Source organism: Saccopteryx leptura, chromosome 7 (assembly GCF_036850995.1).
Source record: "Saccopteryx leptura isolate mSacLep1 chromosome 7, mSacLep1_pri_phased_curated, whole genome shotgun sequence".
Classification (NCBI taxonomy): domain Eukaryota; kingdom Metazoa; phylum Chordata; class Mammalia; order Chiroptera; family Emballonuridae; genus Saccopteryx; species Saccopteryx leptura.
The window spans coordinates 121264750-121282893 of record NC_089509.1 but is presented as its reverse complement, the minus strand read 5'-3'; the positions used below and the strand labels follow the sequence as shown (position 1 = coordinate 121282893).

Below are 18144 nucleotides of genomic sequence, written 5' to 3'. Positions count from 1 at the left end.
TGGTTGGGGCGCCTGCAGGAGTCTGTCTCACTATCTCCCCTCCTCTCACTTAAAAAAAAGAAAAAAATTAATCGCTGGCCAAGATAGTGCAGTTGGTGAAGTGTCATCCCAGCGCACGGAGGTTGATGGTTCAATTCCCCCCAGTCAGGGCGCACATAGGACCGGCTACATGTTTCTATCTCTCTCTTTCTCCCTGCCTCTCTCAAAAAAAAGAGAGAGAGAGAAAGAAAGAAAAGACAAAAAAGAAATTGGGATTTCTAAAGTTTATTCCCAAATCACTATTTCTGGCTTTTCTTCATTTTTTTTTTTTTTTTTCATTTTTTTCTGAAGCTGGAAACGGGGAGAGACAGTCAGACAGACTCCCGCATGCGCCCGACCGGGATCCACCCGGCACGCCCACCAGGGGGCGACGCTCTGCCCACCAGGGGGCGATGCTCTGCCCATCCTGGGCGTCGCCATGTTGCGACCAGAGCCACTCTAGCGCCTGGGGCAGAGGCCACAGAGCCATCCCCAGCGCCCGGGCCATTTTTGCTCCAATGGAGCCTTGGCTGCGGGAGGGGAAGAGAGAGACAGAGAGGAAAGCGCGGCGGAGGGGTGGAGAAGCAAATGGGCGCTTCTCCTGTGTGCCCTGGCCGGGAATCGAACCCGGGTCCTCCGCACGCTAGGCCGACGCTCTACCGCTGAGCCAACCGGCCAGGGCCTTTCTGGCTTTTCTTAAAACACCAGAAGACCTGCAGCATAGGCCCCTTATCCCTGGGGGCACTGTCAGCTGGCACAGACTGAGGCCCAGGGGGCTGGACAGCTCCTGGACATACCAACTCTGGGGACGGGGATGATGTCACCTGGCCACTCATGACCCACACTTTTGGAGCTTAGCAAGTGGGTGAGCAAACAGGTCCAGAGAAAGGGCATTTTGGTCTCTTTTTTTTGGATGTTTGTTTTGTGGAAATTTTGCCTTTAACATTTCTTTTCTCATTGATTTTTGAGAGAGAGAGAGAAGCATCATCTCATTGTTCCACTTAGTTGTGCATCCACTGATTTGATTTGATTGTCTCTCATACATGCCCTGACTGGGGGCTTGAGCCAGTGCCCTTAGGATCAAGCAGGTGACCCTAGGATCGAGCTGGCACACCAGGATTGAACTTGTGACCTCGGTACTCCAGGACGACGCTCTATCCACGGGCCGCGTAGCATTTTTATTGAGCATGCTGTCTGTGAGTGAGACAGCCCCAGAGTTGGTGCATTCCTGCTTTACTGGTTGCCACCATGGGTCTGTCCCATTGTAGGATTTTGTACCAGTGGAATCATAGAATATGTACATCTTTGTGTCTGGCTTCTTTTTTGTAGCATAATGTTTTCAAGGGATAACTGATAGTTTTTAAATTTCTACTCCTGTTACATTATGATCAGACAGCATGGTGCGAACTCATTCTACTTTTTGGAACTTACAGGTTTTCTTTGACCATTTAAAAAACTTTTTTAAAGAGAGAGAGGGGAGTGGAGAGAGAGAAACACTGATTTGTTGGTCCACTTTTTAGTGGTTTCTTGTATGTGTCCTGACTAGGGTTCGAACTCACAACCTTGGTGTGTTGGGATGATGCTCTAACCAACCCAGTTAGGGCTTCTTTGACCATTTAAAGGTCAGTTTTCATGAGTCTTCTGGAAGAACTTGAAGGAATATTCTTATAGTTTCCAGCTGCAGAGTTCAATGTGTATCCATCAGAAGTGCCTTGTTTATCATGTTTATATATATATATGTGTGTGTGTAATATATATATATTTCATGATGTGTTTTTTATTCACTTGCATATAGAGACATGAATTGATATTTCCTTTAGCTTCTTTCTATCAACATGTGTGTCTTAAGTAACTTCTACTTTATAAACTCTACTGATGTGTCTGGTACGTGAGCCTTCACATCGTGGTCCCTTCGTCGTGACTTGCACCTTCAGCCGTTCTGTGACCAGTGAGTTTTGGCTTGGACTTCATTGTATCTGACTGCTTTCTTTCTGTTGCATCTGCCCTCCTCTCTGAATCGCCCTCCTGAGTCACTTTGTTGCTCTGAGTCACTTTTCAGAGCAAAGGAGTAAGGGGGGGGTCTTGCTTTGTGATCCACGTGAAAAGCTTTCTTTTATGGGAGGTCAGGTTGTGGCTGGGCTTAGTTCTGTCTTATTATTTATATTGTGCTGCTGGGTTTTGTCTTTAAAGTGGAATCTCCCCTGTGGGCTCCGTTGCTTGGTTTGTCAGCCCTCAGTGACGCGGCGGTCGATGACGGGCCACAGCCTGCTGCCCCACTCCCCGTGGCTGAGGGCCATGCTGCAGTCAGGGCGTCCACCGCCCTGGAACCAGGCCCACTTACTGTGATCCCTTTTGCCATCATCTGTCGTCATCTCATGGGGAGGTCTCCCTCCTAGTAGTGTCCTCCGGGACAACTCCCTGAGTGTTGAAACAGTCCATAACATGAGCTCATCTGTAACTTAAAATTTTCTAACAGGCAGAGAGAAGCAGGTGAAGTTAATTTTAATATAGTTTACTTAACGCAATATTATCTAAAACAGAATTTCCACATGTAACCCACCAATACTTAAAATTACTGAGGTATTTGGAGGTTTTTATTGGATGTGTTTCTGAAACGCAGCGTGCTGTACACTCAGAGCACACCTCCATGGACCAGCCACGTTTCCAGTGCTGGCGTGTCCGGCACTGCCGTGGGACAGCACAGATCTGTAGCCGGCCTGTCAGAGAAAGGTGTGGTAGCTGTAGATTCTGTGTCTCACCTTCTGTCCCTGTGTCTCCTGAGTGTGACACTAGCATCTTCTGCCCGGAAGGCGCTGTGGAGGAACCACGGCCTGCTTTCTGCTGCTGCAGCCTCACCTGTTCTGACTGGAGGAGAGGAGTCTGGCCTCTCGGGGCCTCTCCGGTCTGGCTCTTCCCTTAGCACAGCGTTTGCAGGGTTCGTCCGTGTTTTAGCAAGTGTCCGTCTCTTGTGCCTCTATGGCCGAGGGACGCTCTGTGGTCTGGATGGGACCCAGTGAGAGCTGGGTTGTCTCTGTGCCCTGGCTGCTGTGGCACGACTGTGAACACGTGGGTGGGTGTGTCCTCGGGTCTCGCGGGGGTCTTGCTGCAGGGTCCTGGTTCCTCAGTCTGGGGAACCACCAGACTTTCCCACCAGCGGGGTGTGGGTCTCTAACCCTTACAACTTTGTTTTCATTTCTTTTTTTTTTTTTTTTAATTTATTTGTTGAAAGCTGGGTTGTCCCAGATGGGCAGAGCATCGCCCCATAGGGGGCTTGCCGGGTGGATCCTGGTCGGGGCACATGCGGGAGTCGGCCTCTCTGCCTCCTCGCCTCTCACTTAATAGTAATACTTTTTTAAAATTTATTTTTGATTTTAGAGAGAGACAGAAACATCGATCTGTTTCTGTACGTGCCCTGACCGGGAATCAAACTTGCAACCTCTGCATCTCAGGACAATGCTCTAACCAACCGAGCAATCCAGCCAGGGCTCCTTTTCCTTCCTTTACCTTTTCTCTCCTCTTGAACTCGTCTCCGCCAGGTCGTGTTACCCAGCAGTGCCCTCCCGAGCCCCTTCCCCGTTCCCCTCCGTCTGGTGGTGCTCTGATGAACACTGTTTCTTTGGGGACTCTAGCTTCCCTGCTTCCCCTGCTCCTGTCTGGGGTCGCCAGTGCAGCCCTGTGTTCCCCGCCAGGGGGCGGCCTTGCTCCTCCCACGGTCTTGGAGCTTGGCCCAGACAAAAGGACCAACACACTCAGAAAACCGGAGAGAAGGAAGGAAGAACGCTGGTTTGAGGTGGCATCATATTACCAGGACAGTTTTATATGAGCAGTCACAGAATGACCATCTCTCGGGCCAGAATGACCATCCCCCACCTGAGATCCGGAGACGTGAAATCAGTGCTCCCCCTACCTGCCTCTGGCTTGTCTCCACCCCTCCTCCTGTTGCTGGTATCCAGGGAGGGGCTCCTGGATGTGCTTCCTGTCTTTTCCAAAGGGCCCCCTTCTGAGTGAGGCATCTGGTGTGTGCAGTGAAGGGCCCAGGTGTATGTATCAGAGGTCGAGGGATTCCAGTTCACAGCTCCAGGTGGAGCAGCAGGTCAGATCTGGACCCCTCTGCATCTCACCCCCTTGCGCCCAGGGTGCCGAGTTGGCCAGGCTCATGCCAGCCTCCGTCTTGACTGAACCCCCACCTGAGCTGCAGGGTCAGCTCCAGGGACCAAACCGCTAGGTTGGCATCTTGGGCGGCCCTGTGCCTGGCTCTGGCTCTCCTGGTCACAGACGAGGCCGTGCTTCGTGGAGAGACCAGGACCTGATGTCAGAGGAGCAGAGCAGGCTGGGAACCATAGAAAGGCCTGAGGTTGCAAAGAGCGTGTTCTCAGTGCCCCACTCTGCCTCACGGAAGTCCCCCAGGTGGGAAGGTTCTCTAGGCCATAGTCGTCTGTCTAGAGAAAAATGATTTCTGTGTATTCTGGAGAGCTCGGGCTCGGACTGTCCTGACAGATGGTTGCCATTAGATGTTGAGCCTCACACTACCCAGCTCCTCCGCCTCGCATGTCAGTCGGTGGCAACTTGTCTTCTTAGCTGTTCAGGCTGTAAACCTCCCAGGCTCCAAACCTCCCTTTCACTTACACCACCCGAGCCTTCAGCAAATCCAGCCACTTATACCTCCAGATCAGACCCGGAATCTGGCCCTTTCCACCGCCTCCACCACTGCCAGCCGCCCAGGCTGCCCGCCTCCACACCAGGTGCTTCCTGCAGCTGCGCCCACTCTGCTCTGCCAGAGTCAGGGCCAGAGCCCTCCCCAGCAAGGCCAGCCTGCCCAGCTCAGGGCCTGTGCCTGTGCATGTCTGCTGGTCCTCTCTTCTCCAGAGTGGTCTCCCAACACTTCCAGGGAGGGAGGCTGGCTTTGCCCCTCCTAAGTAAGATCTCAAAATCCCCATCATCTCCCATTTCCCTTCCTGGCTATAACCAGATGTATAATCAGTTCTGCCTCTTTTCTTTATTTCTTTGTGTATTGTGTGTCTTCCCTCACTGGAGTGTAATGCCACAGGGTGGGCAGGGATGTTTGTTTTCTGTTACCGTCTGTTAGCTAGTGGCCGCCTCCTACAGGGACAAGTGGACAGTCAAGGGGAAAGGTCACAGGTGGCTCACAAACATGAGCAGCAGCTTCTTCTAGTCTAAACTCTTGGTTCTGAAGCTTTTATTTATCTGTCAGAAACTGACATCTGATTTATGTTTTTGTTGTCTAATTAATAAAAGTCTTATCAGCCAAAGCTCTATTGTTGCCACCCTCACTAACTTTCCACATCCTATTTTAAAAGGAAATACTGAAGGGGATTCTGGGTTGGAGTGGAATGGCTTTTCACCTCACTCCTGTTCAGGCCCAGATGGCATGCAAGTCCCAGTTCTGCCCTCGGTGTTCTCATTGTGGACCCGGCTGCCACCTCGCCACGTGGCCTCTTCCTCGGGTCCCAGTTGTCTCAGCATGGACAGATGCTTCTCTGCCTCCAGAGCCCTTTGACCTCTTTCCCTCCCAGCGAGTCCTCCCACTGTTCCCAGTTCACCCCGAAGGTTGTGTGAATTCAGAGGCCAGTAGCTCTGCAACTCCTGTCTTTCTGTGTAGGAGCTGCCGCGTCTGGTGCTGCTCTGCAGAACAACACTTGCTCACCCCTTGGCCTTTTTCTCCCCCTCTTGACAGGTGGCCGGTGGCACGTTCACAATCTGCAGGGTGTGCTGTGGTTACGAGGCGTGTGCCGATAGAGTGTGTTTCCCCAGAGCTCAGCAGGACTCTGTCAGAAGGAAACCTGTGGACTCGGAGCCTCTGACTGTCTTGTTTGCCCTCAGAGCCGCCCAAGATGAACCCGGTGGTGGAGCCGCTGTCCTGGATGCTGGGCACCTGGCTGTCAGACCCTCCAGGAGCTGGGACCTTCCCGACACTGCAGCCCTTCCAGTACCTGGAGGAGGTCCACATCTCCCATGTGGGCCAGCCCATGCTCAACTTCTCGTAAGTATGCCCGAGTCTTCGCGAAAACACCACGTGGGAAGGGTGCGACCCAGAGAAACGCCCTTCTGCACCCTGCACCTGAGACACATGGTAGGCAGCAGTGGGATGCCCTGGCTCACCTCTCTATGTAACACTGGGCTAGTGAGAGCTCAGGCTTGTCACCCCAAACACAGAAGTGAGTGCTTGTGCTCAACCGAAACCTTCACCCAGTACTACTGAAATGCCAGGCTGGGCTTCCTTTCACACTTACCTGGGAGCCGGTCAGGGTCTCAGAGGAGCTGTTAGTATTGTGCTGCTCAGATGCTTACTGGACAAAGAGAAGCCCTTGAGGTCCTCCAGCTGTGTGCCTGTCATCCCCCCAGCCCTGCTCTTTTTATTTCTAGCACAAGAGAGACAGACAGGCAGGGACAGACAGACAGGAAGGGAGAGAGATGAGAAGCATAAACTCAGACTTGTGCCACTTTAGTTGTTCATTGGTTGCTTCTCATATGTGCCTTGACCGGGGGGCTCCAGCCAAGACACGACCCCTTGTTCAAGCCAGCGACCTTGGGCTTCAAGCCAGCAACCGCTGGCTCAAGCTAGCCAGCGACCATGGGGTCATGTCTATGATCCCACGCTTAAGCCTGTGGAATGAGCTCTGGGGAAACACACTGTATCGGCACACGCCTCGTAACCAAGCTGATGAGCCCCGCTCAAGCTGGATGAGCCCCTGCTCAAGCTGGCAACCTTGGGGTTTTGAACCTGGACCCTCAGCATCCCAGGTTGACGCTGTGTCCACTGCGCCACTGCCTGGTCAGGCACCCTGCAGTACTGATCTTTTTTTTTTTTTTTTCTAGAGACAGAGTCAGAGAGAGGGATAGACAGAGACAGACAGACAGGAATGGAGAGATGAGAAGCATCAATTATCAGTTTTTCGTTGCGACACCTTAGTTGTTCATTGATTGCTTTCTCATATGTGCCTTGACCATGGGCCTTCAGCACACTGAGTAACCCCTTGCTTGAGCCAGAGACCTTGGGTCCAAGCTGGTGAGCTTTGCTCAAACCAGATGAGCCCGCACTCAAGCTGGCGACCTCGGGGTCTCAAACCTGGGTCCTCTGCATCCCAGTCCGACACTCTATCCACTGCACCACCGCCTGGTCAGGCTGTAGTACTGCTCTTAAGGAGGCAGGTTGCAGGGTAGGTGGCTAAATAGAGCAGGACCAGAGGAGGTGGCTGAGGATATTTTTAATTTTAAAATTCAAGCCTGACCAGGCGGTGGCACAGTGGATAGAGGGTTGGACTGAGATGCCGAGGACCCAGGTTCGAGACCCCAAGGTTGCCAATTTGAGCGCGGGCTCATCTGGTTTGAGCAAAAGCCCACCAGCTTGGACCCAAGGTCGCTGGCTCCAGCAAGGGGTTACTTGGTCTGCTGAAGGCCCAGAATCAAGGCACATATGAGAAAGCAATCAATGAACAACTAAGGTGTCACAACAAAAAACTAATGATTGATGCTTCTCATCTCTCCGTTCCTGTCTGTCCCTGTCTATCCCTCTCTCTGACTCTCTCTCTGTCTCTGTAAAAAATAAAATAAAATAAAAAAAGAAGTAGTGGAAGAAAAAGATTCTTCCCCTTATAAAAAAAAAAATTCAAATATATAAAATAAAAAGTAAATCTCTAGTCTTCCCCAACCTCCATAGTAAAAATCTTATTAACATGATATTATTTGTGTCATGCCTAGCAACTTCAGAAGGATTTAGACGTTTTGTTTTTTTTAAATATTACCACCGCCTGGTCAGGCGGTGGCGCAGTAGATAGAGCGTCGGACTGGGATGCCAAGGACCCAGGTTCGAGACCCCGAGGTCGCCAGCTTGAGCGCAGGCTCATCTGGTTTGAGCAAAAGCTCACCAGCTTGGACCCAAGGATGATGGCTTGAGCAAGGGGTTACTCGGTCTGCTGAAGGCCCACGGTCAAGGCACATGAGAAAGCAATCAATGAACAACTAAGGTGTCACAACAAAAAACTGATGATTGATGCTTCTCATCTCTCCGTTCCTGTCCCTATCTATCCCTCTCTCTGACTCTCTCTCTTTCTCTGTAAAAAAAAAATATATATATATATATATATATATTACCTCATACCTTTCTATGTTATTCTTGACTGAAAGGATGAGGACAAAGCAGTATTCCGCACATTACACAAAAGGAAGACATTTTCGATAAAATAATTCACAATGTAAAGAGTCCTTTTAAACCAGGGGTCTCAAACTCGCGGCCCACCGAACAATTTTGTGCGGCCCGCAGACTAATCCACGGGCTTACTTAATTTTATCCAAAATATTTTGAACTTCGTGGATTAGTCTGCGGGCCGCACAAAATTGTTCGGTGGGCCGCGAGTTTGAGACCCCTGTTTTAAACCATGAGTGACAACCCATTAGAGCATTTTGTGGCTAGCATTAGAAGAATATAGTAGGGAGTGTATATTTTGGTAAATACGACAGGGTGTGTGTGTGTATTAGATTATGACCCAAAGTGTATTTCTCATCAGGAGTCATGGTAGAGAGGTGTGTGCTGTGGCCACCAGCACTGGCCTGTCAGAGTTGACCTGTTCAGGGGTCGGTTCTGCCGGCAGCTGGTAGTGCTGGGAAAGTTCCGTTACAGTGTAAGTGCTGTCCGCACAGCTGTCTCTTACGCACCACCGTGAACTGGCGTCATTACGCCGGCTGGTGGATAAGAAGCTGAGTCCTGGCTCGTCCTGTTCTGTTTCCTACCGTGTGGATGTGTGGGCGTCTGAGGCAGGATGGTAGCTCATGGGAGGACAGGCCTGACTAGGGGAGGGATTTTACCCATTGGTGTGCAGGCCTGAAGCATATCATGCCTTGGGGTTACCCCGAGTTATAAAGAGCAAGTTACAGCCCTCGAGGTAGAGACAGGCACAGTGGAGTTGGCTGGAGGAAGTTTTCCAGGGGACACATCCAGGCTGGAGGCAGAAGCCCTGATGCCCTTGGGGCCACAGCCCACACACATGGTTGCCTGAGTGTCCCAGTGTCCTTTGTGTGGCTGTCCGTTTCCTTGTGAGCTAGGAGCACATGACCTTGTGCTTAGTGGGGGCCTGATAAAGTGGGGAGGGTAGCCACAACACCTGTGCTTGGGGCCCTACACCCCTGTGCTCCCCTCTGCCTGCCCTCACTCCGCCATCCTTGTGCAGGTTCAACGCCTTCCACCCGGACACTCGGAAGCCCATGCACAGGGAATGTGGCTTCATCCGGCTTGAGCCTGACACCAACAAGGTGGCCTTCGTCAGTGCTCAGAACACAGGTAACCCTCGTTGGCCACACTGGTAGCTCCTGGGCGAGGGAGCCTCCACTCCTGGTCTCAGGCACTCTGGTGTCCCTGCTCATAGACACATCTGTGGGGGTCAGTTGGGACACAGACTTGACCTGTGGGTACCTTTCAGGTTGGGAAGTGTAGGGACAAGTGCAGTGGGGCCCTGTCCGCAGTCTCTGGGGGCCCCAGGAGGTGGGTGAGCTGTAGGAGCGTCTCTGATCTCTTCCAGTGACAGCACACACCCAGCACCTGTTCCCAGGTGCACGTACGTCAGTGTTCCCATCAGTGGGGGAAGAGCTAGGCCAGGGAGGCTCACTGTCTAGCCGAAAGCTCTGTCTGGAAGTCTGCTTTGTCTCCAGAGGGAGGTCGTCCTAAAATAGTTTCCCATGTTTGTAAGTTAGAAATTACTCAAAATCTACTTGTCGACCTTTACCTGGTTCAGGTGAGTCTCACTTCCTGGAAGCAGGTGGACAGTTAGGACCAGGCCAGTTTGGAATAGAGCCCAGGGCGTTGGTGGAGTGGAGGTCAGTGGTGACCCAGAGGGGCGTCCATTCCCCTGGCCACCTTCCCCTCCTCTCTCAGATCCCAGGGGACCGATTTGATTGGGGGGTGGAGGGTGGAGTCACAGCGACCCTCTGTAGATCACCTCCCCGGCTGTAAGAGGAAATAGAGTCTCTTCTGTCTTGATGCCAGGGGGGCCATTGCAGGCAAGGGGCCTTTGGGTCCCGATGGCTCCAGTGTCGGGTCTGTTTACTCCCTGATACAAAGACGGTAGAGGCGTAGAGGCGCTGGGTAGCGAGAGCCTGTGGCAGGCTGCCCTGGACTGACGGCCCCCCCTTGCAGGCATCGTGGAGGTCGAGGAGGGTGAGGTGAACGGACAGGAGCTGCACATCGCCTCCCACTCCATCGCCAGGATCTCCTTCGCCAAGGAGCCCCACGTGGAGCAGGTGAGCCCATCCGCGCAGCCACCATCCTAGGTGTCACGGCGCGGTGGACGTCTGTTAACGACGTCACGTCGTCCCCCTTCCCTTGACCTGTGGGCCTGTGTGTCTCCGAGCACATCCTTCCTCTTTGCTCCTCACGTGCCCTGCTGGGGGCAGTGGGGTGCTCACCGCCTGTTTCTCTATCTTAGACTCTACATTTGTGTCCACTTCTGCAGATACCTCCCCGTCTGTTAGATAAATTTCTCCCGGTTGAGTTGCTGGAGCAAAGGGTGGGTTCACTTTAAATTTTGACAGATACTGTGAAGTTCCTTTTCCTAACGGTTGCGTTTCTGCCAGCATTGTAGGAGTGCCTGCTTTGCTGCCCCCTTCCCAGCATGCCATGATTGCAGGCTTTCTGATCCTCTTGAATCCCCTAAATGAGATGGTCTCATTCGTGTTTTGAATTGTAACTTGTGAGTGAGAGGGAGCCCCCCGAAGCTCGTTGCCCGTTCCTATTGTTCTGTGTACTTGACGTTCAGAGTCATTGCCTGCTCTCTCTCCTGTGGGCTCTCACTTTCTGGTTGACTTGTGAGAGCTCTTTACATGCTGTGGGTGTGAACCCATTGTCTGCTGTACATGTGACAGGCATTTCCCCGTTGGAGGCTTGTGTGACCGTGGTGTGTTCTGTGTTCAGTCTGTAGGTTGTGAGCTTTTTGGTAGTCGCCTCTAGGGGTCTTCCTCATGTGGTGTATGGATTTGGGTTCATGCTCAGGATGGTGTTTTCTCCAAAATGATAAGCTTATTCTTCCATTTTCTTGTACTTTTGTAGCTTTCCTTTTTACACTCAGACCCGTAGTCTCTCTGTTTTGTTTTGATAGGATGCAACCTAGAGATCTGACTCCCCACGGCAGTGATCTGTATCCCACAGATTTGAAATCTCAGCCTGTCTCAAGCCACATCCCCATAAATAGGGGAGGACCTGTTTTTTAAGTGCTTCTTATATGTTGATTGACTGGGGCGCTTAAGCTGAGCCAGTCCTTGCTCAAGTCAGCAGTTTGGGATTATGTTGATGATCCCACGCTCAAGCCACTGACCTCAGGGCTTCCAACTGGGGACCTCAGTGTCCTGGGACCTCTATTTACTACACCACCGCCGGTCAGGTTCTTCAGTAGTAATTTAAAATCATCTAGGCCCTGGCCAGGTGGCACATTGGACAAAGCATCGTCCTGGCAGGGCAAGGTAGCAGGTTCGATCCCCAGTCAGGGCACATGTGAGGGGCTCTGAGTGCAAAAGTGAAAGGGAATGGAGCAACTAAGTGGAATGAGTTGATGCTCCCCCCTCCCCCTCCCCGAATCAATGGAAACCTTTTTTAAAATAAAATCTAATAATTGAGGGTTATCATAGCTTTATGTTCTATCTTAACGTGTAGGGAAAGCTCTTGATTCTTTTCCCAAAGTTTTCTTGTTTAATTCTTAAGCATGTCCTCGTTTAGATGACTGTAGAATGAGCTTGTCCAGGTCCATACAGTTTGCATCCGACTGTGTGAGTGCGTCGGTGAATCGGGGAGTCCGGTGCCGTCTCATCTGCGCTGCACAGCAGGGTGATGGTATGGCTGTGCCTCGGGCCTTGTTCGGTGTACTCAGGAGACATCAGAGTTCATTTCTGTGTAACTTGAATCACACAGCTCAGTTCTTGTTGCTTTGTGCAGAGAAGGTTGTTTCCCTTTCCTGTTCTGATTGGTCGTTGGTTATGGGGAAACTTCTGGTTTCTGTATGTTTCTGTGAACGCGGCCATGTCTGCCCGTTTCTGAGTGCTGGGTGTGAGGCAGGGCGCTGACAGGGCTGCAGGTGAGCTTCAGATGGTCCTGCTGTGTCCCTGCCCTGGGGGACACTGGCTGTAGGCAGCCATTGCCAGGTCAAGGGTCAATATCCTGTGTCTGTGTGCTCTGGACTGTTCTCAGGGAGGGCTTTTTGAGTCTCATTAAATGCTCTTGCAGCCTCTTTGGGGAGGATTCTGTTTTTCCTACTTGAAGCTGTCAATACAGTGAATTACATTAGTAACTAAACGTTGAAGAGTGTTTGTTATTTGAGGACCACTCCTACTAGTCATAATGTATTAAATACGTTTTTTTTTTCTCACATGTTGTCTATTTTGATATCACTGATTTGTAGAATGAGCTGGGAGCTCTTGAGCTGTTTTTGCCTCTGGCAAAAAGGTGGCCCCACAGAACTCATCGTGGTGACCCTCAGGAAGGCGTCTGGGCCGAGCACCCGGGTGCAGGGGCCACGTCTGGACGGTGCTTCTGCCTCCATGTTGATCACCTCATGCCCTTTCCTCACTACTTATGCAAATTCATGTTTGCCAGGAAAAATGCTCGTTTCACCACTATTCTCAGAGTTTTGGGAGAAGTGACCAGACTCCCCGTGGTTCTCATGTTCTGGTTCGTACTTGCCAAGGCTGCTTGCTGATCAGGGTTTTGTTTGGTTTTTGTTTATTTTTGCTGAGAACTAACTTTTGGTTTTATTAATTTAACAAAAGTTCCTTTTCTAGAAAAGGGGGGTGGGAGTAGGAGGAAGTGAGTGAAGCCTGTGGGGTAGGGTCAAGGGGAGGGCTCTGTCCCACCAAGTGACCTGGTTGACCAGAGGCTGGCCTCACATGCCGGGTTGACCTCTCCCCCAGTTGACAGTTGACCTTCCCCCTGGTTGAGCCTTACTAAGTTCTCTTGGGTTAATTAAATATTCTTAGCATTCTGCCTGACCAGGTGGTGGTTCAGTGGATAGAGCATCATCCAGGAATGCTAAGGACTCAGGTTCAAAACCCCAAGGTCGCCTGCTTGAGCACAGGCTCACTGGCTTGAGCTTGAGGTCGCCAGCTGGAGTGTGATCTCATAGACATGACACCATGGTCACTGGCTTGATCCCAAGGTCACTGGCTTTAGTAAGGGGTCACTAGCTCAGCGGGAGCCCCCCAGTCTAGGTGAATATAAAAAGCAATCGATGAACAACTAATGAAATACAACTATGAGTTGATGCTTCTCATCTCTTTCCCTTACTGTCTGTCTATCCCTGTCTGTACCTCTCTCTCCTCTCTCTCTCTCTAAAAAAAAATAATAATCTTAGCATTCTGTTTTATTTTTTCTATTAGCTTCTTAACTGTATCTCTTTTTAATAGCTGCTTTAAGGTGTCTGCATTTTAAACTTAATATCAATGTTGTTTCATTACGTCCCCGCCTCCCAGTTCACGTGTGCTAGCCTCGCAGCTTGGAATCTCTGTGTACCCTCCTTCCGTGCTGCTGTGGCCACACCTGGTCCGTGTAAAGGTGTGCACACACTGCACTAGAAACCTTCACAGTGCTCCTACCTTCACTCTTAAACAGTTGACTTTCAAAGAAATGACAATGAGCGGAAAGTAACCTTACGTGAGAGCCGCACGCTGACTCTCTCTGTGGTGCCGTCTCCTTGCTGTTGGTCTGAGTTTCAGTGGCATTACTTCTCTTCATCCTGAAGACCTGACTTGTCGCACAGGTCTGTTGGCAGTAATACCCTTGAGTTTATTTCACTCCCAACTTTATTTTCTTTTTTAATATTTTATACTGAGTTAAAACACATACAACAAAGATTTATCATCGTAACCATTTTCAAGTGTCCACTTCCGTGGTTTTTTTTTTTTTTTTTTTTTTTCATTTTTCTGAAGCTGGAAACAGGGAGAGACAGTCAGACAGACTCCCGCATGCGCCCGACCGGGATCCACCCGGCACGCCCACCATGGGGCGGCGCTCTGCCCCCCAGGGGGCGATGCTCTGCCCATCCTGGGCGTCGCCATATTGCGACCAGAGCCACTCTAGCGCTTGGGGCAGAGGCCGAGGAGCCATCCCCAGCGCCCGGGCCATCTTTGCTCCAATGGAGCCTTGGCTGCGGGAGGGGAAGAGAGAGACAGAGAGGAAAGCGCGGCGGAGGGGTGGAGAAGCAAATGGGCGCTTCTCCTGTGTGCCCTGGCCGGGAATCGAACCCGGGTCCTCCGCACGCTAGGCCGACGCTCTACCGCTGAGCCAACCGGCCAGGGCTTCCGTGGTTTTTAATACATGCACATTGTTGTGCAGCCGTCCATCGCCCCATAGCTCTGGTATGTCTGAAGCTCTGTCTGTTACCCTTGCCCCTGCCCCTGGCAACCACCATCTACTTTCTGTGTCTGTGATTTTGATGACCCTAGTTACCTTGTGTAAATGGAGTCATGCGGTGCTTGTCATTTTATGACTGGTTTGTTGTACTCGGCATAATATCACCAAGGTTCATCCATGTTGTATCAGGTGTCAGAATTTCCTTCCTGCCTGACCAGGCGATGGCGCAGTGGATAGAGCATCGGACTGGGATGTAGAGGACCCAGGTTCGAGACCCCAAGGTCGCTGGCTTGAGCAAGGGGTTACTCGGTCTGCTGAAGGCCCACGGTCAAGGCACATATGAGAAAGCAATCAATGAACAACTAAGGTGCCACAACGAAAAACTGATGATTGATGCTTCGCATCTCTCCATTCCTGTCTGTCCCTGTCTATCCCTCTCTCTGACTCTCTCTGTCTCTTAAAAAAAAAAATTTCCTTCCTTTTTAGGGTTGAGTACTATTCCCTGGTATGGATGGACCACATTGTGTTTGGCCCTTCATCCGTCTGTGGACACTGGGGTTGCTTCCTGTTTTAGCTACTGTGAGTGATGCCGCTGTGAACACAGGTGGCAGACATCTCGTTGAGGCCCTGCTTTGTTCTTCTGGGTGTAGATACTCAGAAGTGGAACTGCTGGGTCATATGGGAAGTCTATGTTTAAATTTTTAGGAACCTCCATCCTGTTTTCCACTGTGGCTGCTCCATTCTCCATTCCTGTCACTATGCACAGGGCTCCGGTTCCTCTGCATCCTCACCAACACCTGGTGTTTTCTGGGTTTGATAGCAGCCCACCGGGTGGCTGAGGTGGTGGGTCGTCAGTGCTGGAGCATCTTCTCATGGGCTTGATGGCCGTTCGTGTCTCTCCTTTGGAGAAATGTTTGCTCAAGTCCTTTGCCCATATTTTTTGTTGTTGTTGTTGAGTTGTAAGAGATCTTGATATATCCTAGACATTAATTTTTTTCTCTTCTTTTTTTCCTTTAAGATTCTACTTACTAATTTTTAACACATGCACAGGAGAGAGCAAGAGGGATAGGAACAGGAAGCATCAACTTGTAGTAGTTGCTTCCAGTATGTGTCTTGACCAGGCAGGCCTCAGCATTCCAGGTCAACGCTTTTATCCACTGCGCCACCACAGGGCAGGCTGGAGATTAGCTCTAATATCAGATATATGACTGGCAAATACTTCCATTCTATAGGCTGCCTTGTTATTCTGTGGAGAGTGCCTTCTGATGTACAAAATTGTTAAATACTTACAAAGTCTAATTTGTCTGTTTTTCTTTTGACTATGTGTTTAGTGTCATTTCCAAGGAAGTGTCGCCAAGTCCAGCCTCGTGAAGCTTCTGTCCCGCGTTCTCATCTAAGAGCCTTGTAGATTCAGCTCTTCCATCCGAGTCTGTGGTCTGTTTTGAGTCCCTGTTCTGTGTGCACTGTTAGATAAGGCCCGGCTTCGTTATTTTGCATGTGAACATCCAGTTTTCCCAGCACCATTAGCTGAAAAGACTGTCCTTTTCCCACCGAATGGCTTGGCAACCTTGTTGAAAAATAATTAGGACAGCTAGCTAGGACTGTCTTCAAAGTAAGGATCCATTTCATTAGACAGTGAAGGCACTGGGGTCTTGAGCACAGAATTGGAGCTGAGGGACCCGGGGCTCATAGCCTGGAATTGTTTCTGGCCTCCTGCCCTGTCACCTCCCATATTCCCGTGTCACAGAGAATTGCTCATTCTTCCTTAGTGATATCAGGCCCCGCCCACCCTGCCCAGCCACTGCCAGGTCCCCATGGCCACAACCTTCAGTCTCTCGCTGATGCCATTTTTTAAACCCTGTGGTCATGACTCCACTCAGGAATCTTAGGAAATGCCCTTTGCTCACATTGTAATAGCCACACTCTATGCAAATTACTCATCACTCACACAGTTCTCACACTGTAATGTTCCAGGGACTCTAGGGGTTTTGTTGAAATGCAGACTTTGACCCAGTGAGTCCGGGTGCCCCTCAGAAAGAAAAGACAAGGGTCTTCCTGTGGCTTCAGCGGCTTGGACGCCCTTGGACTCCCCCTGTAGAGCGTCTCCAGCCGGCGTGCTCTCAGTGGCCTGGGCGAGCGCCGTCGCCTCCAGCCACACCTGATTGGAACGAGGACCAGTTTGGCTCAGATGGCTCTGTGGCAGCCTTGGGACACGCCCGCACTTATCATTAGTGACCTCACGGGGTTGCTGCTTGCCACCAGCAGCAGGCCTCTGCCTGTGGAGCCTGAACGGGCAGTGTACATCTGCCTCTGTGTTAACTCTTCCAAATAACGAATTTGAAGAGGAAAATAGCACAAGAAAGGTCAAGGGGAGAAAGTCTCCAAGGACTTGACAGGTGGCTCTTGGGGTGGCTGTGCACGGCACTGCCATTGCTGAGCTAGCCACTGGAACAGCCGACGGTCATCCTGAGATGCGGGGACAGCACTCTGGAGGCCACACCTGCTGACTGTGCACACCTGGGGTGGTGGGCACAGGGTAGCCCTCACCACTTTTCCCAGCACTGCCTCCTTCCTGGGACCCAGGAGAGGTGGCCTTGGTGTCTTCACCGTGGGGACGCGTCCCTCCTCCCTTATTCTGGAGCAAGATGGCTGCTGCGGTGTTTGCAGATTTGGCCCAGGCAGAGCTGGAGGCCGAGGGACAGGTCGCGCGGGGTCCCGCGAACAGTGAGATGATGTGAGTGCACATAGCGTGTCCAGGAGCCACTGCGGCCGTGCGGGCAGAGCTGGGAAGTGGTGGGCGGCGGAGCCATGCTGGTCTGGTCTCTGCACTCCCTTCTCCCTGGGACCTTGGTGACCCGTGGCCTTGGTGGCTCTGATGCCTTCAAGGAGACGTTTTAAAATCTGGCTTTTTCTCTGCCGGAGGGCTGGTCTGTTACAAAGCAGTTGGCTGTGGCCCAAAGGAGCACTCCTCTTTCGTGTGCTTCTGGAGCCCCCAGAATGTTCCAGAACACGAGAAAGGATGGCGTCGAGGCGTCTCTCAGCTGTGCGAAGAAGTCCAGGCAGAGGCTTCTCACTGGCGCTGCTTCCTGTACTGCAGCTTCCTTGTTGGGGACGGCTGCCGTAATTCGTTCCCGAAGGGTCGCCCTGAGTCTTCCAGGAACATGTGACATGGGTTCAAGCTGTAGAGTGAAGGAAGGTCAGCGTCTGTCTGACAGGTGTATAAGTTACCGATGAAAAAAGAAGCTGGCATCTAAACACCCTGAGATGGGGCAACAGTCACATGTTCACCTGTTGGCCTTCTGGGCACAGCTGGGGGCAGGGAAAGGCGCAGACCAGGGCTCAGGACACCTGGATCTCTGCAAACGCTGTAGCGCTGTAGACACTCGTCACCGGCTCACGGCTAAGGTGACATGTTGCAGCCCACGCGGAACACTTGGCCTGTGGTGCGACGTCACACATTTGTTGAATCTTTGGGAGATAAAACTAAGGTGTTTTGTATTTGTTTTGTTCTGCTCAGATTACCCGAAAATTCAGGCTGAATTCTGAAGGCAAACTTGAACAGACGGTGTCCATGGCAACCACTACCCAGCCCATGACTCAGCATCTTCACATCACGTACAAGAAGGTGACCCCTTGACCCAGAACAGAACTTCCTCCGGCCGTGTGTCCTGACGTGACGCTGCCTCAGCAGGTGTGGGCGTGCCGCAGGTCCAGTGGGTTCAAGGATGTTGCCCCGGGTTCCTGTAATGGCATAGAAACCAAATAAAAGGCCTTTATTTTTA

General features: G+C 51.4%; 1 protein-coding gene across 4 annotated transcripts in view; it reads left to right on the top strand.

The window, feature by feature from the left end:
• THAP4 (THAP domain containing 4) overlaps positions 1 to 18144 on the top strand; it is a 43114-nt gene extending 24970 nt beyond the window's left edge. For all 4 annotated transcript variants that reach the window (XM_066345844.1, XM_066345845.1, XM_066345846.1 and 1 more), the window contains 4 exons: positions 5860 to 6019; positions 9204 to 9313; positions 10166 to 10269; positions 17880 to 18144. In XM_066345844.1, coding sequence (XP_066201941.1) covers positions 5860 to 6019; positions 9204 to 9313; positions 10166 to 10269; positions 17880 to 17999 — 494 coding nt within the window. In that variant the 3' untranslated portion in view covers positions 18000 to 18144. The remainder of the gene's footprint in view (positions 1 to 5859; positions 6020 to 9203; positions 9314 to 10165; positions 10270 to 17879) is intronic.